Here is a 23195-nt window from a genome sequence, read left to right as displayed (position 1 = left end):
TTCTGTGCCATCCATGATGCTTTCATGTTGAGCAAGTATTACTTAATGGAATAGACAGACTTGGTTTGCTCTTCCACAATGCTGGTCACATCCGTCAACAGTAGCATGGAAACTTACCACCTTTTCCTCTCTTGGCAATACTTCAACCGCAAAAGCAAGTGAGCAACCTTGTTGTAAACTTCAGTGCAGCTGCTCTGAATCAGCTTTTAGGAGAAGCCCGAGAGAGTCATCGACGTTCTCATTCTCCTTGTGGACAGGCCCTGAGCTTGAGTTTGTTGTGCCTGGGGTCCAGCCAGAGGCAAAATCAAACCCACGTCTTACTACTGGCTCATGGCACACAAACCATAACTTCAAGTAATGTTATGTTCTTACAAATGAGGAGCAGTCGAGGAGTCTGGGACTATACTCGATAGAGTTTAGAAGGATGAGGAGAGTTCTGTTTGAAACTTACAAAATATTGGGAGGCCTAGATAGAGTGGATGTGGGGAGAGGATATTTCCATTAGTGGGAGAGACTAGAACCTGAGAGCACAGCCTCAGAGTGAAGGGAGTGAAGGCCAAGTCATTGAATGTCTTTGAGACAGAGATAGATAGCTTCTTGATCAATAAGGGGATTGGGGTTACGGGGAGAAGGCAGGAGAATGGGGATGAGAATCACATCAGCCATGATTGAATGGCAGAGCAGACTCGATGGGTTGAATGGCCTAATTCTGCTCGTATAGCTTAGGGTCTAATACTCTGATTTTTAGTGAATTACATGGAGCTGGGAATAATGATGGGAAGGCACATGGTCACGGCAGACTCCACAATTTTTTTTGTATTTTATCTGCCTCAAATGGATGGAAATGTGAATTGATAACAGTGCTGCAAGGTCAATTGGGCATCTGGGATCTTGTGAACATCAAGTCCAGTGGTCTGTTTTTTGATCAGTGAAAGATACGGATCGGAATTTTCTGGCTGTTGACGCCAGCGGGATTCTCTGGTCCTGCTCTAGTGGACGGAGATCTGGCAGAGCGCCAAATACTTCATCCCCACTTGCAGCGATGGTGGAGTGGGAATGGCTGAAAAATTCCACCCATGGATAGCGTAAGGGATACAGTGAACAACAACACAATAAAAGGGTGATTTAGAGTGACACTAAATACAGAAAGAGTTTAAAGTTTATTTATTAGTGTCACAAGCAGGCCCACATTAACACTGCAATAAAGTTGCTGTGAAAATCCCCTAGTCGCCACACTCCGTAACTGTTCGGGTACACTGAGAGAGAATTTAGCACGATCAATGCATCTAATCAGCACTTCTTTTGGGCTGTGAGAGGAAATCCACGCAGACACGGGGAGAACGTGCAGACTGCACACAGTCAGTGAGCCAAGGTGGGAATCAAACCCTGGTTCCTGGCTCTGTTTTGTTAACAGGGCCATCACAGCATGAAATACCAGCCCTAAATTTTTTGCTGATGACACCAAAGTCGGAGGTGTGGTAGATTGTGAGGAAGGGTGTCATAGTTTGCAGGGTGACTTAGATAGGTTGCAGAGCTGGGCCGCGAGGTGGCGGATGGAGTTTAATGCAGAGAAGTGTGAGGTAATTCATTTCGGTAGGAGTAACAGATGTGTTGAGTATAGGGCTAACGGGAGGACTTTGAATAGTGTGGAGGAGCAGAGGGATCTAGGTGTATGTGTACATAGATCCCTGAAAGTTGGGAATCAAGTAGATAAGGTTGTTAAGAAGGCATACGGTGTCTTGGCGTTTATTGGTAGGGGGATTGAATTTAGGAGTCGCAGCGTCATGTTGCAACTGTACACAACTCTGGTGCGGCCGCACTTGGAGTACTGTGTGCAGTTCTGGTCCCCACATTACAGGAAGGACGTGGAGGCTTTGGAGAGGGTGCAGAGGAGGTTTACCAGGATGTTGCCTGGTATGGAGGGGAGGTCCTATGAGGAGAGACTGAGGGATTTGGGGTTGTTTTCGCTGGAAAGAAGGAGGCTAAGAGGGGATCTTATTGAAACATATAAGATGATTAGAGGTTTAGATAGGGTGGATAGTGATAGCCTTTTTCCTCGGATGGAGAAAGCTAGCACGAGGGGGCATGGCTTTAAATTAAGGGGGGGTAGTTATAGGACGGATGTCAGGGGTAGGTTCTTTACCCAGAGGGTGGTGAGGGATTGGAATGCCTTGCCTGCTGCGGTTGCAAATGCTCCTAGTTTGGGGGCGTTTAAGAGATCTGTGGATAGGTTTATGGACGAAAAGGGATTGGTTTAGATTAGTGGGTCAGTGTTTTTTTTTAAAAAACTGGTCGGCGCAACATCGTGGGCCGAAGGGCCTGTTCTGCGCTGTAATGTTCTATGTCTATGTCTATGTCTAAATAACTCCGGCCATTCAGCTTGATACTGTGCCTGCTGTTTTAAGGATCTTTTCTTGAGATGTTAAGGGTAAGTTTTTCACTCAGAGGGTGGTGAGTGAGTGGAATCAGCTGCCGTCAGTGATGGTAGAGGCGAACTCACTGGGGTCTCTTAAAAGACTTCTGGATGAGTATATGGGATTTAATAGGATTGGGAGGTATGGATGTGATCAGCGCAACTTGTGGGCCGAAGGGCCTGTTTGTGCTGTAGTGTTCTATGTTCTTATTTCTAAAGAAAATTGTCTGTTTCTAGACTGTACACTTTTGAAAATTTAACTCTTAGGACATGAAGCTGGAAGGGCCGAGTTTACTGCCCAGCTCTGGCTGCCCTGAACAGTCCATATTTCTTCAATATGTATCTGCAGTCTGCAATGTGACTGCCTTAATGGAGTGTGTTTTGGTTGCGTGCTCCAATCTCACAAGATTTCCATCAGTGTTACAAATGTGAAATTGAATTCAATGGTGAACTGTTCTCATGTCACAAACGTGTATAAAAGCACTGAAAGTTATATCATTGGAATGCGATTAAGCTGCCAGTGTTTCAGTGAAAGCTACTCATCCAGTGGTGGTATTCTTCGATATGTTAAAATCATGTCCATTTACTTCAGAAACACATGGACGTCTTATTTTTCATACTTTACTTCTAGCTAATTGATAGAATGTAGATTTTCGGACTATCTCTTGAAAGGTCTAGTACTTAGTTTTAGACCATTCCCAGCCAGCTGAAAATGCTTAGAACATAGAATGGCACTGTACAGGAACAGGTCTTTCGGCCCTCGATGTTGTGCCGAACATAATGCCAAACTAAACTAATCCCTTCTGCCATATCCTGCTATTCCTTGCATATTCATGTCCTTACCTAAAAGCCCCTTAAATGCCCTTATTCTCTCTGCCTGCACCACTACCCCCGGCAGCACATTCCAGACACCTACCGCTCTCTATGTAAAAACATTTGCCCCTCGCATTCCCTTTGAACTTTCCCCCTCTCACTTTAAGTGCACGCTCCCTAGTATTAGGCATTTCGGGGGAAATTTTCCCATCCCACCTGCCACGGGAATCGGGTAGCTGGGGGGAGCAGATCATGCAAAGGTCCGTTGACTTTGGGCATGATTTTCCAGTTTTGGGGCGAGGACAGCTGGAAAATTCCATCTTTCAACTCTGGGAAAAAGATTCTGGCTGTCAACCGTATCTTTGCCCCTCATAATATTGTAGACTTCTATCAGGCCTTCCCTCAGCCTTCACCGATCCAGAGAAAACAATCCTAGGGGGCCTACCAGTTCCCCTCACTGTCTTGAATACAAGGCAGTGTAATATTGCTTGGGTGGTTTGTCTCACTTTAATTTTACAGGCCTTTAATCATGATGAGGCGCGAACTCCCCTCCCGCCCCTGCTCTCCAAGAAGAGGACCTGCTTTGTAGTGCTGCTGGTCAGTCAGAGACGGACAGCAGCATGACCAAGGGAGCCATAGGCCACATAAGTATGGTGGCTAAACCAAGGAGGAGACATCAGCAATGGACCTAAACAGTTCCAGATCTCACGGCAGACCCCAGTGAAAGGGGTGAAAGGGCACATCAGCTGGCGTGCTGCCAATGCCGTGGCACCCTATTTTCTGAATGCATCTGCCTTTTTTTAACCCACCCGCTAGTGAACCATTGCATAGAATCATACAGTACAGAAGAGGCCCTTCGGTCTATCCAGCACAAGTTGGGGGTTTAACCAAGTCTTTGTATAGTCGAAGGAGTACTTTTAACCCCATGCATTCTAGCCACCGCGATATTAAGGCCACCATTCCATTGGCTGTTTTAATTATTTTTTGCACTTGTCCAGGGCAGTTAAATAATCTGTGGGGGAGATATTACTGGCTGGTCACACCACGTTCCTGCTGCAGCAACTCAGAGAATCTGGCACCCAGCCAAATCTCTGTTCACCGTGTTGGGATGGGAAAAGCCCACTGGTGTGAATGGCCGTAACATTTCAGCCTATGTATCTGGATTCCCATGTCTGATTGGGCCTCCAGTGAATCTAGCATTCCACCACCTAGAACGTACCCTGTTCTAACCTTTTTTAGGCCCAAAGTGAATGACCTCACATTTGGCTACATTGAAATCCATTTGCCACAGTTTCGAGCGTTATGTTGCTAAGTATGCGGGGAACAATGCCACCTGTTCTTGTGTCTTGGCCATCTTTTCTATCCCATCTTCTGCATCATTAATGAACACAGTCAATAGTTGAGGCTCCATCACAGATCGCTTGGAGCACCACTAGTCATATCCTGTCACCTTGAGTATCTGCCCATTATATCTCCTGCCACCTCAGCCAATTTCCCAACTGGATCAATAATTTGTCCAAAAGTCCAGGAGTTTCATCTTTAGCTAACAGTTTCTCCTGAGGGACTTTATTGAATGCTTTCAGGAAGTCGATATAAATAACATCCATAGACAATTCCCTGTCTACCACTTCAGTCACCTCCTCAAAAAAAAATCCAGTTTATTGGGCACAGCTGTGTCCTTTACAAATCCATGCTGACTCTCCCTGATCAGCTGAATATTTTCAAGGCGTTTGCCTACCCTAACCTTAATTGTAGACTCTAGTAATTCCCCTGATGACAGATGATAGGTTACCTGGCCTATAAATGCACTTCATTTTTGTTAGATATCAAAGTGATGTGCAAATTTACAATCTAATATTTCCAGATTGGCATATCATACTTGGGACACTGGCAACATTCTCACTGACTTCCTCGGAAATCGAGGTATGGAAACCATCTGGACCTGGGGACATGTCATTTATTTTCATTACTGCCATTATTTTCTTCGTTACTGTGAAGTTGCTTCTGTTAACTCAGATGAGTATGAATCACTGACTCAAAATTAGTTTCCTGGGAGAATTTGGATATTATCCTTCTGCTCCTCTGCTTATAATGCTGATAAAAAGTAATTATTTAACATGGTCTTTATTTGTTTTCATTTCTAATATTGCCATCATCAGTTTTCATTTGCTCTTAATCATGCTATTTTCCAAATAGAATTATCAAAGTTCTTTTGATATCCTTTACAAGTTCTTTCTCATTCTCTGATTGTAGCCCTTACTATTGTTTTACATCCTGTTCAACTTCCCTTTCCATCAAAGTTGAAAGTTCCAATCAGTGCATAGAGTTCAACAGTGATTTGGATTATTGCTCACCTTACTGGCACAGTGGTTAGCACTGCTGCCTCACAGCACCGGGGACCCGGGTTCGATTCCCAGCTTGGGTCACTGTCTGTGCGGAGTCTGCATGTTCTCCCCGCATCTGTGTGGGTTTCCTCCAGGTACTCTGGTTTCCTCCCACACCCCAAAAGACATGCTGGTTAGAGGTGCATTGACCATATTACATTCTCCTCGGTGCACCCGGACAGGCGTCGGAGTGCGGCGACTGGGGGATTTTCACAGTAACTTCATTGCAGTGTTAATATAAGCCTACATGTGGCACTAATAAATAAGCTTTAAACTAAACATTACTGAATAGTTAACTATTCCCCACTGGTGCAGCAATAAATGAATGGAATTACATAGATACATGCCACTGTGTAGAGAGCATAGAATATTCCAGTTGTATAATGAAAACAACATAACTTTAATCACCCTCAATGAACTGGGTGACTTCCTCTTGGATTATTTACACTATTGTTGGGGGTCTAAGAACGAAAAGCAAAATGGAGAATTGTATATAAATCCTATCTGCTGACGGGGGAAAGAGATTAGAAACCAACCATAGATTTGCCAGAGAGGCTATTTTCATAAGCCCCATTACAATTGGAGGTTGAGTCATTTCCAGGAGTAACTAAGCAACTTTGCCTAATAACAATTAGGGCCAATTAACTGCCCCATTACTCATTGTCTGTGAAGCCTTTCCCCAAGGGAGAATAAAGGGAAGCAGTTCATTACCCCCCGTTCTGATTTAACAATGCTATACCCATTTAGCGAACACGCCAGATTCCTTTTCCGATATATTTAACCCTTAAATCAATTGTTAGTCCGAGAAACTTGTTTAACAAAACCAGGGGTGAAATAACTTGAACCCTTTGGGAGCCTTAAAATTGTAAAATATTAGACATTTCATGCGTCCTTAATCTATTTGACTTTGTCAAAAAGGAATCAAAAGAAAGAACAACGAGAACAAAGAAAAATTACAGCACAGGAACAGGCCCTTCGGTCCTCCAAGTCTGCATCAACCATACTGCCCGACTAAACTAAAACCCCCTACCCTTCCAGGGACCATATCCCTCTATTCCCATCCTATTCATGTAATTGTCAAGATGCTCCTTTTCCAAAGGTAGGGGAGTCTAAAACTGGAGGGCATAGCTTTAAGGTGAAAGGGGAGAGATATAAAAGTGTCCAGAGGAGCAATTTTTTTCACACAGAGGGTGGTGCGTGTCTGGAACAAGTTGCCAGAGGTAGTAGTGGAGGCGGGTACAATTTTATCTTTTAAAAAGCATTTAGATAGTTACATGGGCACAGTTGGTATAGAGGGACGTGGGCCAAATGTGAGCAATTGGGATTAGCTTAGGAGTTTAAAAAAAATAAAGACGGCATGGACAAGTTGGGCTGAAGGGTCTGTTTCCATGCTGTAAACCTCTATGACCCTTAAAACTCACTATCATGTCTGCTTCCACTACCTCCCCCAGCAGCAAGTTCCAGGCACCCACCATCCTTTGTGCCTCGTATATCTCCTTTAAATCTTGCCCCTCGCTCCTTAAACCCATGTCCCTAGCAATTGACTCTTCCACCCTGGGAAAAAGCTTCTGACGGTCCATGCCCCTCATAATCTTGTAGACCTCAATCAGGTCACCCCTCAACTTCCGTCATTCCAGTGAGAACAAACCAAGTTTCTCCAACCTCTCTTTTCATAAGGACATTAGCTATGAGGAGGGGTTGGATAGAAGGGTTTAAATTCACGACCTCAGGATGTCTGAACACACTTGGTAGTCACTGACTTATTTTTCAAGTGTAGTAATGATTGTGGACTAACTATGACCCAGGAGCCTGGGAAAAATCTATTGTTCTTCCAATATTGCTATGGAATCTCTTATAACCACTTGATAGACGAGACAAGGCCTCAGTAATAACAGAAAGTACTTAAGACTATGTAGTGCTCTCTCAGTACTGCACTGAAATGTCAGCTTATTTAAAGAGCCAAAATTTGCTGCAGGGATGAAGATGATATGGTGGATGTGGCATGTTGGACCCCAAGAGCCAGGTTGCACCACCAACCCCTCGGCAAAGAGCGGTATCCTCCCCCTCAAACCACGCAGGCATGAAGCTGACCTGACCCAATTCCCACCCTCCCTTCAGCCCACCCCACTTTGACCCCCTCCCCACTCAAAACCCCCAACTCAACCCCCCCTTTTACCTTGAAACCCCCTCAGATCTCCTTGCCTCCTCAGACTGCCGAGAGTGGCCCCCTCCCCCTCAGACCCACCCACTCAGTCCTTCTTCCCCACAGACACTCACTCAACACCCCTGTCCCCTCAGAACCCCCACTTAGCCTCCTCCCTTCTCCCTCAGATTCCCACTCAGCTCCTCCTCCTTTAGGCCAATACATTGGCAGTGCCAATGGTGCACTGCCTGCTGGTACCTTGGCCTAGCACCTTAGGCCCTGAAGGGGGCCAAGGAAGTAGGTCCAGTGGCCATTTACACATCTGCCAGGCTGCAGAGGAAGGGTCCCTCAAGAGTTCTAGGGATTAAGTGGGCTTATGCTGTGGCCAAAGGGTTGACCTCTTCATTCTCCCCCGGGGATGAGGGTCTTGTGGCTGAGCTGCCCCTTCTAGCCTTGGCAGACCTGAAGATCACCCCGGCATGGCGATTTTATTGCACTTTACCCTTTCTGCAGCCAAGATTTGCCTTTCTCCTTGTCAGAAGCTTCAGGTGTGAGCAGACCCCTTTGACGTCCTCTGACAAAGAGGAGATGTGAATTTCACCTGGAGGTGTGGCAGGAGGTTCCATTCTGCACAGCTGTTAATTTGGCTCCAATATATTCACACAGCTTTGATATGAAGTTTCTAAGGCTTCCTAGTAAGGTGAAACTTTTGAAACCCTCTCCATTCCACCGGAAACCTTTAATCTCTGTCAATTTCAATGTGCAGTGCTTTGAAAAAGATTTCCACGAGCAGCTCAATGGATTTTAACTCATGCTCCAGTCAGCTTTATTTTCATTTCATTTACACTTGAATGCATCCCAAATACCTCCACCGATCCTAACCACAATGTTTCAAAGATAATAAGCCTGATTGACAGCTGTGTTTTCTTCAAAAGGAATAAGTGATTTAACTTCCTCTTTTGCAAACAGTGTATTCCTTTTGAAGAAATCCATTGAGCTGTAAGTCTAGTGTCTTGTTAGGACCAGGTTGACAATAGGTCTTGGCAATAGAAAGGGGGGTCTCCTTGGGGCTGCCATTTTATATTTTAATGAACATTGATTGGCAGAAGATGAGACTTAAGGATGCAAATGGTCAAGAGCTTCAAGTTTCTAGGTGTCCAGATCATGAATAATCTGTCCTGGTCCCACCATGTTGATACTATAGTCAAGAAAGTCCACCAATGCCTCGCCTGTTTCAGGAGGCTAAGGAAATTTAGCATGTCAACTATGATTCTCATCAACTTTTACAGATGAACCATAGAAAGCATCCTTTCTGGTTGTATCACAACTTGGCATGGCTCCTGCTTTGCCCAATTCTGCAAGGAACTACAAAGAATTGTGAACAAAGCCCAGTCCATCACACAAACAAACTTCCCATCCGTTGACTCCGTCTACATTTCCCACTGCTTTGGAAAAGCACCCAGCATAATGAAGAATCCCACACACCCCAAACATTCTCTCTTTCATCTCCTTCCACTGGGAAAAAGATGCAAAAGTCTGAGGATACTAACAACTGACTCAAGAACAGCTTCTTCCCTACTGCCATCAGACTTTTGAATGGACCTACCTCATATTAAATTGATCTTTCTCTACACCCTAGCTATGACTTTAGCATTACATTCTGCACTCTCTCCTTTCCTTTTCTATGAACGATATGCTTTGTCTGTATAGCGCACAAGAAACAATATTTTTCATTGTACGCTAATACATGCAGCAATATTAAATCAAATCAAATCAAAAATATATTCTGGCCCTTGTGTGTGAGTGTCTGCATTTGTGCGTGTGTCTTGAGTGTGCACCTGCGTGTGTATTTATGTGCACATGCGTGTACGTACATGTCTGTGTAAATGCATGTATGTAAACAGAGATCAACTTCCATCAGTACATTGGTTACATACCTATTGTAACTTTATTTTCTGTACAATTTATAAAAGTTCTATAAACTTGAGAAAGCTTATCAGCCTGAGAAATAGAGGAACAAATGGAAGGGGGAGAAATACATTTGTATAGTTCAGCTTCAAGCTATGTAGAACAAATCAATTCCCTTCAGGCAGCCAACACCAGAGGCCACTATCTGTGCAGTCTGTATATCATTCATTAATGATATCAAATGCCTATGAAGCAGCACTAAGAGAACAAATCTTTCCCTCAGAGTGTCTTTCCTTATCCTCCTTGAATCAGGCGTTAAATTCTGAAAGCTTCTCAGGCAAATAAAATGGTTTATTATCATAGTCTGTGTTTCATTGCAAGTTAGAAAATGGAGTCTTTCTCATTAGATATCTGAGAGGCAGAGAGAGAGATTGATACGGAGCCAAAGACAGAATTCAAACAAACACATTAAGGAACCAATCAAAAAGCACTGAATTCAGTGTTTATGGAAATCTATTTGAGGTTTACAGGCATTTGCTGCCTGATCTAGAATCCCCTTCCTCAACGCAGTCAGAACCACTTTTATCATTATGTTTGTGTTTATAAAACACTTCTGGTAAGTAATAGTCATTAATCAATAACGACCATCTAACCAGGTCCTAACCATCTCCTGGTGACATATAATGGCATCACCATCACTGAATCCCCATTATCAACATCGTGGGTGTTGCCAGTGGCCAGTAACTGAACTGGATTAGCCATATAAATACTGTGGCTGTCAGAGCAGGTCAGAGGCTGGAGTTCTGCAGAGAGTAGCTCACCACCTGACTCCCCAAAGCCTGTCTACCATCTACTTTGGAGAGCTTACATAGACATGACAGTCGAATGTCCTCCTCCTGTGCTGCGATCTATGATAACTACTCTGTCTATTCCTCTCTCCCTTTTTAAATAGCTATGCCCTATAGTCCTCTAACAGCATGCTGATGCCAGAGAAGGTGGGGAAATGATAACCAGAGATTCCCTTGAAACTATTACCTGATCAACAAATATATCCATCTCAATCTTAAGATCTCTTATTTTCTCACATCCCATTAATGTGTGAAAAAACTGTCCCCTTCATCTTCACATCCTCTTTGACTACAAGTGAGGTTCCAGAGAATAGCCAATACAGCCCCCTTGTTTAAGAAAGGAAGAAAGGATAATCCAGGAAATTAAAGGCCTGTTAGCCTGACGTCAGTTGTGGGGAAGATTTTGGAATAGATACTGAGGGACAGGATATATGCATATTTGGAAGAAAATGGATTAGTTAGCAACAGGCAACATGGTTTTTACAGAGAAGGTCATGTCTCACCAACTTGATTGAGTTTTTTGAAGAGATGACAAAGATAACTGATGAGGGAAGGGCTGTGGATATAGTTTATGTGAACTTTAGTAAGATGTTTGACAAGGTCCTACATGGCAAACTGGTACAAAAATTAAAATTGGATGGGATTTGGGGTGGGCTGGCTGGATGTATACAGAACTGGCTTGGTTTTTGAAGACAAAAAGTAGCAGTGGAAGAGTGTTTTTAAGAATGGAGATCTGTAACTAGTGATATTCCACAAGGATCAGTGCTGGGACCTCTGTTGTTTGTAGTACACATAAATGATCTGGAGGAAAATGTGGGGGGTCTGATTAGTAACTTTGTGAATGATACAGAGATTGGTGGAGTTGCTGATAGTGCTGGGGATTGTCAGAGGACACAGCAGGATATAGAAAGATTGGAGACTTGGGCACAGAAATGGCAGGTGGAGTCTAATCCAGACAAATGTGAATTGATGCATTTTGGAGGATCACATTTAGATGTGAATTATACTGTTAATGGCAGAACGCTTGGGAACATGAACGTACAGAGGGATCTGGGCATGCAGGTCCGCAGGGGAGGTGATGACCTTGTGATATTAGAATATTAATCCAGAAACTCAGCTAATGCTCTGGGGACCATGTTCAAATCCCACTATGACAGCTGGCGTAATTTGAATTTTAAAAAAATCTGGAATTAAGAATCTACTGATGACGTTGAAATCCTTGTTGATTGTAGGAAAGTCCCATTTCGTCCATTAATGTCCTTTAGGGAAGGAAACCTGCTGTCCTTATCTGGTCTGGCCTACATGCGACTACAGAGCTACAACAATGTGGTTGACTCTCAACTGGTCTCGGAGAAACTAGGGAGAGGCAATTAATGCAGGCCAGCCTGCGATGTCCATGCCCCACGAATGAATAAAAAAAGGTCGACAGTTCCCTAAAAATGGCAACACAGATGGTCAAGGTGATCAAGAAGGCATATGGCATGCTTGCCTTCATCAGCCGGTACAAAAGTTGGGAAATCATGTTGCAGCTTTATAAAACCTCGGTTAGGCCGCATTTGAAGTATTACGTGCAGCCCTGGTTACCATACCATAGAAGGACTTGGAAGTTTTGGAGAGGGTGCACAGAAGATTCACCAGGTTGTTGCCCAGTCTCGAAGGTGTTGGCTATGAAGAGAGGGCGAATAAACTAGGATTGTTTTCATTGGAAAGACAGAGGCTGAGGGGAGACCCGACCGAGGCCTACAAAATTGTGAGAGGCATAGATAGGGTGGATAGTCAGAGGCTTTTTCTCAGGATGGAAGTGTCGATTACAAGGGGGCACAGGTTTGTGGTGCATTGGGGAAAGTTTAAGGGAGGTGTGCAGGGGAACATTTCCATACAGAGTGGTGGATATCTGGAACATGCTATCAGAGGAGGGGTGGAAGCAGGCACATTAGCAACATTTAAGAAGCATCTGGATGGGTGCATGAATAGGGAGAGAAAAGAGGGATGTGGATTAAATAAGGGCAGAAGGTTCTTTCTTTAATTTAGTTAGAGCATCATGATTGGCATGGGCTTGGAGAGTCAAAGGGTCTGTTCCTATGCTGTACTTTGTCCTTTGCTCTTTGATTTCACTTCTGAATGGCTGAGCGCTGTTTTAAAATTATATCTTCATGTTTTTCGAGTTCTCCACTAGAGGGGCTGGCTTCTCTCTCAACCCCTTTATTATTTTAAAGATGTCAAAATCATGGACAGATCTGTGGAAATTAATTCCCATAGCATCAGGACAATTCACAGAATACCATGTAATAAAAAAAGGAGATTGAACGATTTAGTCATTGCGTGCCTGTGACCCTGATGTTGATCTCTTTGTAACATGTTCACACGTACCATACGGTAATGCCTGATTCACTGCCAGAAACAGCATGGGAACTTTCCTGGTAATATGCTGAAACATTGGATCACTGGCTTGCTGCCAGTATCATATGACTCCCTGTATTACTTTCGCCAACACACTTTTATCATTAACACCTTTACTGTCAGTCTGAGCAGGGCCATGGAACAACTACTAGGTTAAGCTAATTCCTTGGTTATTTCCATGTTTCTTTGTATATTGCATGGCTAAATTCCCAAGACAGTAAGATCGCCTGGGCCAAATCTAAACCCTTTCCATTCCCTTCTAATCTGGCTCTTTGCTGGGAACAAGGAATTGATGAACTTGCACTTTACTCAGCCATCCAATCCACATTCTGGCATTTTCTTTTTTTACTTCTGTTTTCAAATTAAGGAGACTGAAATCTGCACCTTTGGCAGCAGCTCACTTCTTATCTGTTTAAAATGTCCTGAGACAGTTGCTAGCCCAGCTGATCGAGGTGCTGAGGCTTGTGTGGTGGGTGGGTGGGTGGGTGGGGGGGAGCGTGAGTTGTTAAATTATTGAAAAGCCTGATGGGAGGTGATGCAGTGAATGTTTAGTCTTTGGCTAAGCCTGCACCCTGGGGGCAGCTCCTTTCCAATAGCAGCAACACTGAATTTATAATGAAACAATTTTATTTTTGGCCAGGTCCACATTGAGCAGATTGATAGCCCGTCTCAGAAGGTAGTGCTGCTTCACCCGACGAGCTACATCTGATTCCTGCTGGGTCACTTTCTCTCAGTGGGAAACCAACTACCCTTCCTTTGGGGGAAAAAAAAATTTTCAATTTGTCTCTTGGTGGGGTCATTCGGGAAAAGGAAAAACCAGCAGTTTCAGTTGTAATTGGCCAGTTTTGAAAGCCCTTTTCTGCTCCACAGTAATGATATTTAAGTGGACAAAGCGCTTTTTTGGAACGGTTACAAAATGGAACAAACTGCAGCCTTTTGAATGTTCTAGGCACTGTTAACGTTCAATATTAAACATTTGGTTTGATTTATTATTGTCACGTGTTGAGATACAGGGAAAATTATTGTTTCTTGCTTGCTATGCAGATAATACTGTTCATAGAGTACGTAGGGGAAAAGGAAAAGAGAGGGTGTAGAATGTAGTGTTAAAATCAAAGCTGGAGTGTAGAGAAAGATCAACTTAATGTAAGGTAGGTTATGGCGATCAAGAGATATGGGGGAAAGGGGGGATCAGGATATTGAATCCGATGATCAGCCATGATCAAAATGAATGGCGGAGCAGGCTCAAAGGGCCAAATGGCCTACTCCTACTTCTAGTTTCTATGTTTCTAAAAATCTGACGGCAGCAGGGAAGTAGCTGTTTTTGTGTTGGTTGGTACATGATTTCAGATTTTTGTATCTTTTTCCCGATGGAAGAAGATCGAAGAGAGAACGTTTGGGGTGCGTGGGGTCCTTGATTAAGCTGACTGTTCTACCGAGGCAGTGGTATTTTATAGATACATTGTAAATACATGACGATTGTCAGGGCCATAAGTATACGGGTTCTAGTAAAAGCAAACTAATTTAACCACATTTCTTTTTAATTGGTTGTTTTTCAGCATTTGCCCAGTTTTGGTCCCTACCTGGAGCAACGCAAGAAGATTATAGCAGAGCATAAACTAAAACAGAAGCAACTGAATGAAGTGCTCCAGGAAGCTGACGAAGCACCATATACAGTCAAGAAACCCATTCCGAAGGTTCAGGTAATAAGAACAAAACAAGCAAAAAGTCTGTAGTCAAATAAGACCTTTCACGTAGAAGCACACAATGCTTCACAGAGGCACGTGGGAATATTGAACAGCAAGCCAAAGAGTGAGGTATCAGAAGGTGGTGACCAGAAAGCTGCTGAATAAGATGGGTTTGAAGCAGGGTCTGAAATAAGGAGTTTGGAAAGAGAGCACCAGAATGTGGGCTCGAAGTGGCTGAAGGCACGGCTGCCAATGGTAGAACAAAAAAATGTGAATGAGTGCGCGAGAGGCCAGAATCAGAACAGAGTTGTGGGAGGATTGTACAGTTGGAGGAGGTTTCAAGGAAGAGGCCTTTGACAGGCTTTAAGTGCAATCAGAACAATTTTATATCTGAAGTCCAATTTTAAATTTTGGAATTTAGGTTGGTAAAGGCATGGGTGATAGGTGAGACGACACAGAAAACAGAGTTTAGGATCAGATGCAGGGAGAATGACAGATCCAGCCATTGGATTAATCAAGTCTGGAAGTGACAGGAACATGGAAAAGATTTTAAGCTGTAAGTGTCAACATTACGCAAGTGAATGTCGGTGCTCTTTATAATGGGGAAGATCAGAAATCAGAAACATGCCTCAGGGTCGAATAGCACACTGAGGTGGAAAGCAGTCTGATTCTGTGGGTTTCCTCCAGATGCTCCAGTTTCTATCCACAGTCCAAAAATGTGCAGGTTTGGTGGATTGGCCATGCTAAATTTCTCCCCAGTGTCCAAAAGATGTGTAGGTTAGGTGGATTGGCGAGGGTAAATGCAATGGGTTACAGTGACATGGGAGGGTCTGGATGGGATATTCTTTCAGAGAGTTGGTGCACCCTTGTTAGATCGAATGGTCTCTTCCAAAACTGTAGGAATTCTATGAGTCTATGGTAAGGCACAGAAGGAATGGAATCAATAACAAGAGTTTGTTGGAGCCAAATTCAATGGTTTTGACCGTACCAACACTTAGCTGGAGGAACCAAAAGAGAAAATATTGGAAAATCTCAGCAGGTCTGGCAGCATCTGGAAGTCATGATGTGGGGATGCCGGTGTTGGACTGGGGTAAACACAGTAAGAAGTCTGACAACACCAGGTTTAAGTCCAACCAATTTATTTGATAGTAAACTCGCAAGCTTTCGGGGTCCGCCTCTTTATCAAGTGAGACAGGACTTCTGGCAAGAGTTTTAAAGTACAAAGGCATAATGGATGAATTGTTTGAAGAGGTGAGTGATGATAGGGAAAGTGAATGTCATTAACAGAAGATATGGGATTGTTTACAGTGCTGGCTACTGAGAAGGAAAGTTCTGTTGTCAGCACTTTCAAAGCCCATAAGATTTTTTACTGATTGTTAAAGGGGGCTAGGAGAGACAGAGGGGCTGGTTGATAGTGGAGAATGCAACTCCAGAGGTTATGTTTGTTTTCCAAAATTGGGTTTGGCAATGGAGAGCGGACAGACAGACATTTTTTTAATGGGATGTAGGATGGCTTCACTGGCTGGGCCAGCATTTATTGCCCATCTCTGAGGGCATTTAAGAGTCAACCACATTGCTGTGGAGGCACATGTAGGCCAGAGCAGGTAAAGACAGCAGATGTAATTTCCTAAAGGACATTAGTGAACCAGATGGGATTTTACAACAATCTTTTTAGTTTTCAGAAGTTTTTTTATTAATGCAACAAGTAGGCTTACGTTAACACTGCAGTGAAGTTACTGTTAAAACCCCCCAGTCCACCACACTCCGGTGCCTGTTCAGGTACACTAAAGTAAAATTCAGCATGGCCAATGCACCGAACCAGACTGCGGGAGGAAACCGGAGCACCCAGAGGAAACCCATGCAGCTATGGAGGGAATGTGTAGGCTCTGCACAGACAGTGACCCAAGCCAGGAATTGAACCTGGGTCCCTGGTGCTGAGAGGCAGCAGTGCTAACCATTGTGCCACCATGCCGCTCTTGATACTGGTTTCATGGTCATCAGTAGATTCTTAATTCCAGATTTTCATTGAATTTCACCATCTGTCTTGGTGGGATTGGAACCCGTGTCCCCAGCGCATTGGCTGTGTCTCTGGACTGCTAGTTCAGTCATAATTCCACTATACTCTATCTCCATGCCACCCTTATCTCCCAGATATGTCTTAGATATAAACAAAGAATGTTCCTCCTTAAGCCAGATGAGGCGAGGATAAATTTTGATTAAGTCCAGTGGGAGCTTACAGGGTTAAAAATCAGAATCCCAACTCCAACACACCCACTTCTCATCGTAACAAAGGAGGAAGGAGTGCATCTACCTGCTTCCCGGAGATGGGTTGGCATATTGAATATCATATCGGGGCTGCATGCTTCATGTAGATCCGCTAAATTAAATATAAATTTAATTCTGCTGACCATGTTTCCTGGGCTTCGAGAAATACAACAGCTAAAGGGAGGCGAGGACTGTTGGATTCAGGATGATCAAAGAGACCTTTCCACTTTCCTGCTCAATCCAGTTAGTCTAGTCCACACACACACACACATCCCTGCATTTGGACACTCCCCAACCTCAATCTTTCTGATCTCTCCTCATCTCCCTTTAATGCCTCGATTCTCACACCACACACTGCCATTGACTTCCCACTCCCCCGAATTCCAACTTCCATTTTTTCCACAACTCCCCATGGATTTCAAATAGCAACATCCCTTCCCATCAAAGCTCCCCAAACCCTAGTCTTTGATCCCACAAGACTCTGATATCCAATGCTTCACTGTCTGTGCTCTGACTCCTCACTTCCCCCACAATTGCCCCTCACCTTCCCTGCTCCTATCACACCTCCACCATCGACCTTCAAACCCCACCCTCCCTGTCCCTGTCCTCCAATCTCCATGCCACCCCCAATATTCCTTCTCCACTCCCATGACCAAAACATTGAATGTATTCAAGAGACAGCTAGATATAGCTTTAGGGGCAAATGGGATCAAAGGTTATGGGGAAAAAACAGATTAGTCTATTGAGTTGGATGATCAGCTATGATTGTAATGAATGGCAGATCAGGCTCGAAGGGCCAAATGGCCTCCTCCTGCATCTATCTTTTATGTTTCTGTGTTTACCCGACTATTAGCCAGCCAGGCTCTCAGACTAGCTGTCATTGGCCAGGAAATGGAGAAAGATGTGTTATTCAGGTCTTCCCTGGCTTTCTGACCTCTATCCCTTTAAGCAGACCCTCCCATCATCAAACCTCCACTTCCACATCCCACCAACAATTCCTTCTCTGACTCCAAGTAAATATCCAGGCCCTTGTATCAAATAAATCAAAAATTGCAAGGCTTAGAAGTTACATAAATGCAAAATAATTCACACAGCTATATTTTACCACATTTCCAGTTTAATGGCTACATTCCAGCTCTTTTCAAAACCATTTCCTTTTATGATTCAGAAATGTGCATCATAAAATGAAGATTAAATATATCTGTACACTTTTTTTCAAGTCACCATTCTCGATCATCAGCAATGCACAATGGTTAGCACTGCTGCCTCACAGCGTCAGGTTCCAGGTTCGATTCCCAATTTGGGTCACTGTCTGTGCAGAGTCTGCATGTTCTCCTCATGTCTGCATGGGTTTCCACCCACAGTCCAAAAGACATACTGGTTAAGTGCATTGGCCATGCTAAATTCTCCCTCAGTGTACCCGAACAAGCGCCAGAGTGTGGCGACTAGGAGATTTTCACAGTAACTTCATTGCAGTGTTAATGTAAACCTACTTGAGACACTGATAAATAAACTTTAAACTTTGAAAGGCACCCACCCATGTTAAATGGACAATAGGGTGTGGTCTTAGGGAAGACGACTCAAAGTTACATTAATTTAGGATAACATTCAGAGAAGCAAGAAGTAACATTCACACCACACAAGTGCCAGATAATAACCATCTCCAGCAAGAGAAAATCTAACCATCATCCCCAGAAATTCATAATGTTGCTATTGCCAATTCCTCTACCATCAACATCCTGAGAGTCACCATTAACCAGAAACAGAACTGGACCAGCCACATAAATATTGTGGCTCCAAGAACAAGTCAGAGACTTGGAATTCTGAGCCAAGTAAATTTGATCTCCTTACTCCCCAAGGCATAAATTAGGTGCATATTGGGGTGCCCTTTCTTGCCTGGATAAGTACAACTTCATCAATGTTGAAGAAACTTGACATCCATTCAAGAAAGAGGTGCTTTATTGGCACCTGGTCCACCCGACTAAATGCCTCCATCGCTGATATTATATACTAGATACACTGCAGCACTGCAGACACCGGAACAACATCTCTACTACCAAAAAAGACAAGGGTGCTGGGTATTTGGATACATCCCAAAATACCTTGCTATTCTTTCATAGTCGCTCGGTCAAAATCCTGGATCTCACTACCTAACAGCGCTATATGTGGACCTACACGACAAGGACTGCAATGGTTCAAGAAGGGGGCTCAGCACTCTCTTTAAGGGCATTTGACGATGGAAAATAAATAGCACACCCAGTTAACAATGCTCACATTCCACAAAGAAAGAACAAAAATGTATATAGTTTATTTGTTGGTGTCACTAGTAGGCTTACATCAACACTACAATGAAGTTACTGTAAAAATCCCCTAGTTGCCACACTCTGGCGCCTGTTCGGGTACACTGAGGGAAAACTTAGCATGGCCAATGCACCTAACCAGCACGTCTTTCAGAAACATGGAGCACCCAGAGGAAGCCCACGTAGACAGGGGGGCGGGATTTCGACCCAAGACCGAAAAATCCCACCCGAGGTCAATGCACCTTCCCTTCGTCTATCCCTCGTCAGCTCCGATTCCCGTGGTGGGCCAGGCGGTAGAATTCTAGCAGAGGGGTTGCGCCGAAATTAAAAGCAAAGTGGAACAATTCAATCAAAGATTGATAAAATAACTGTTACAAAAGATCAGATTTGGTTACTTGAGTTTTATTAGTGTCAAAAATAATGGGCGCAGTCTTAGCTGCCATTCACGCCGCGCTCCTGCTGCAGTAAGGTCAGATCATTTGGCAGCCAGCTAAATATCCATTTACTGCAGTGGAACGGGAAATTCCACAGCGTGAATGGTGATAAGATTCCGGCCAAAGTCTTTCCTTATTCATGTGTAAATGTTCCAAAAATACCACATTAAGATTCCAGTCAGTTCATGAACTGCGTTGTACTAGCTCACACATTTCTATCTATTTTTGCCATTCCAAATCACATTGGCCATTTCTCTTCTGCTTATCCAGGAAATAATTGGCAGAACTCTGCCACTTATTGGAACCTATGGTATGCTGAATAATGAGGAGCATGTGGTGGCTTTGATTGATGAAGAAATGTGTATTAACTGTGGAAAATGCTACATGACTTGCAATGACTCTGGTTACCAGGTAAGAAGGTTTTAGTAATGAGCACACTGGATTATTGCATCTGAATTGTGGGGAATTTGTTCATAACAAATTGAAATCCTCATGTACATCTGTTCCAAGGAAATCTTTAACTGGCCACAGTTTCCCAAACTGAAGACTTTATGACCTGCAGGAAATAAATTCCCAAAGAAAATGCAAAGATAAATGAGCATAAGTAATTATTTATTTAAATAACTAACTGTTAAAGCTAGATCCTTTGGTAGGATAAATGCTACTTCCAATTGGGATTATGCTATTAATTGCTGCTCTTAAACATTTTTTTCACCAATTTAATGATGGACAAACCGAACAAAAGGAATGCTATTAATTTTAGAATACTTTCTCACTTCTTCATCCGGTCCAGGACTAGAATTTAAAGAGGAAAGTCACAGTTGCTTTGGAGATGTTTCTGTTTTGCAGACACCACACGCCCTCTATCCCTCTGCATGTTAGTGAAGTTTGATTTACTCACAAGCTTCTGTACCCCATCTTCCTTCTTCTTCCTCCTGAAGGGATTGGGGCCTTTCTGGGGCACTAGTCAGTAACTGGTAGCTCATTCATCGAATCGTAGAAAGCTTATGGCAGAGAAGGAGGCCACTTGGTCCATTATGTCTGTGCCAGCTGTAAATGAGCCCCCAGCCTAATCCTGCTTCCCAGCATTTGGTCCATAGCCCTGCATGTGACAGCACTTCAGATTCACATCCAGACATGCTATGAATGAAATGAGATTTTCGGCCTCACCCTGACCCCGAACAAGCACTGAGTAAAGAATTGTTTCTTCATCTCCCCTCCCATCTTTCTGATAATCACTTTAAATTTATGGCTCCTAGTCACTGATCTCCCTGCTAAAGTAAATGGGTCTTTCCCATCCACTCTATCCAGACTCTTCACAATTTTGTTCATCTCAATCAAATCTCCCCTCAGCAGCCTCTGTTCTGTTGATTAGACAGGGTAGATTCAGAAAGAATGTTCCCAATGGTGGGGCAGTCCAGAACTAGGGTCCATAGTTTGAGGATAAGTTGTAAACCCTTTAAAACTGAGATCAGGAGAAATTTTCACCCAGAGGGTGGTGAATCTATGGAATCCACAGCCACAGAAAGTAGTTGAGGCCAAAATGTTGTCTGATTTCAAGAAGAAATTAGATTTAACTCTCAGGGCTAAAGGAATCAAGGGATATGGGGAGAAGGGGGAACAGGATATTGAATTTGACATTCAACCATGATCAAATAGAATGGCTGAGGCTTGAAGGGACGAATTGCCTATTCCTGCTTCTCATTTCTATGTTTCTATGTATGATGGGGGCAAAATGAGCAGCCCAGCAGTGTTCATTGTGTGGCTATTGTAAGGTAGGGTGTGGTGGGGCCAGTAATCAACCCCTTCCCCTGAAGATTGTAATCCCCTTTCTGCCTCCCCCGAATCCAAACTAGGGCCCCTCCATCTTCTACCCACTTACTCCTCATCACTGGAATCATCCAGATAGGCCTGTGGAAAATCCCTGGACTTATCTAAAGCCTGCAAGCCATGATGTTTCTTGTGGTCCCAAACATGACTTGATTGCAGCATTACTGGGACCACAACTGGCCAGTCAGGCAGCTCTCTTGGGTGGGGCTTATCGAGGATGGGGGCAGAAGTCTGACTCAATCACCGCTGCCCCAGTTGCAACACTGCTTTGGAGCAGCCAGGTTTCATGTAGATGGGCTGATTACGATCATTTCGGTGGTGTAAGGGGGTGGGGGGGAGGGATGCAGCAGGGTGCAGAGAATACGCCCTCCCCCCCCCAATAAAATCCACCCCATGGGATTCTGAGAAAGAATGACACTGTTTTCAGAAGCAATAAGACACAATGGCCCAGTGATATTATCACAAGACTATTAATCCAGAAACTCAGCTAAAGTTCTGGGGCCCCGGGTTTGAATCCCACCATGGCAGATGGTGCAATTTGAATTCAATAAAAAAGTCTGGAATTAAGAATCTACTGATGACCATGAAACAAACCATTGCCAATTGTCAGAAAAACCCATCTGGTTCACTCAAGACCTTTAGGGAAGGAAATCTGCCGTCCTAACCTGGTCTGGCCTACATGTAACTCCAGAGCCACAACAATGTGGTTGACTCTCAGCTGCCCTCGGGCAACCAGGGATGAGCAATAAATGCTGGCCAGCCAGTGACGCCCACGCTTCATGAATGAATGAGAGCGGCATGGTGGCACAGTGGTTAGCACTGCTGCCTCACCGCACCAGGGACCCAGGTTCGATTCCCAGCTTGCATTCTCCCAGTATCTGCATGGATTTCGTCCGGGTGCTCAGGTTTCCTCCCACAGTCCAAAGATGTCTGGAATAGGTGGATTGGCCATGCTAAATTGTCCATTAGTATCAAGGGGGCTAGCTAGGGTAAATGCATGGAGTTGTGGGGATGGGGGCCTGGATGGGATTGTGGTCGGTGCAGACTCAATGGGCCGAATGGCCTTCTTCTGTAGGGGTTCTGTGATAATTCTATGAATGAATAACCTGTCAAAAGATTTTGGAGAGGAAAGGAAGACTGGGTGGTAATTTGCAATGAAGGAGAAGTCAAGGATTCTTTTTTTCTGAGCAGTAGCTTTGTGACAGCAGATTTGAAGAGGAGTGGGCAGCAGCTGAATAGAGAGAAAACTGTTAACAATATCAGCTAACGTGTTTAATATTTTGCTCTTTCACTTTAATGTTTCATCTAATGCAGTTTTGCAGAGCAGATTAGAATCAAATAAAACCATGCTGGATCAGTATTAAATCTTATCACACACAGAGGATGGATTGTATTCATTTCACTGAAAAACACGAGGAACTATGGAGAGCTGGCTTTAAATGTTACATGTTTCCATCTGAATGAATTTGTAAAATATTCTGGCAGAACTAATGCGTTGCTTCCATTTCGGACATAATGAACATTTGTTATTGTCCGTCAGTCGCCAACGAATAACTACAAGCTTCAGAGTTGAAGACATACAGGGATGAAATTAAATCTCACCTGCTTTCTGGGTACAAAACTAGGGCAACAGAGGCCCAATTAGACAGACTATTCCCCCCCCCGCCCCCCCCCCATGCCAAAATAATATTCGCATGTATTTAACAGAATGCTAGCGTGGTTGCTGTCGAAACACCCCTGACATTGACCGACATGAGACATGTATCTTTCTT

At 43.8% G+C, this 23195-nt stretch overlaps 1 protein-coding gene across 1 annotated transcript in view; it reads left to right on the top strand.

The window, feature by feature from the left end:
• The window catches only part of LOC145347633 (dihydropyrimidine dehydrogenase [NADP(+)]-like), a 710299-nt gene that overhangs the window by 656287 nt on the left and 30817 nt on the right, over nucleotides 1-23195 (top strand). The window contains exons 21-22 of the mRNA XM_080195279.1: nucleotides 14466-14609; nucleotides 19864-20004. Of these exons, the coding sequence (XP_080051405.1) occupies nucleotides 14466-14609; nucleotides 19864-20004 (285 nt within the window). The remainder of the gene's footprint in view (nucleotides 1-14465; nucleotides 14610-19863; nucleotides 20005-23195) is intronic.

This window comes from Carcharhinus amblyrhynchos, chromosome 9, assembly GCF_965287045.1.
Source record: "Carcharhinus amblyrhynchos chromosome 9, sCarAmb.v2.hapA, whole genome shotgun sequence".
Lineage (NCBI taxonomy): Eukaryota > Metazoa > Chordata > Chondrichthyes > Carcharhiniformes > Carcharhinidae > Carcharhinus > Carcharhinus amblyrhynchos.
Note: the sequence above shows the minus strand (reverse complement) of the source record. Positions and strands in the feature narration are given on the sequence as shown.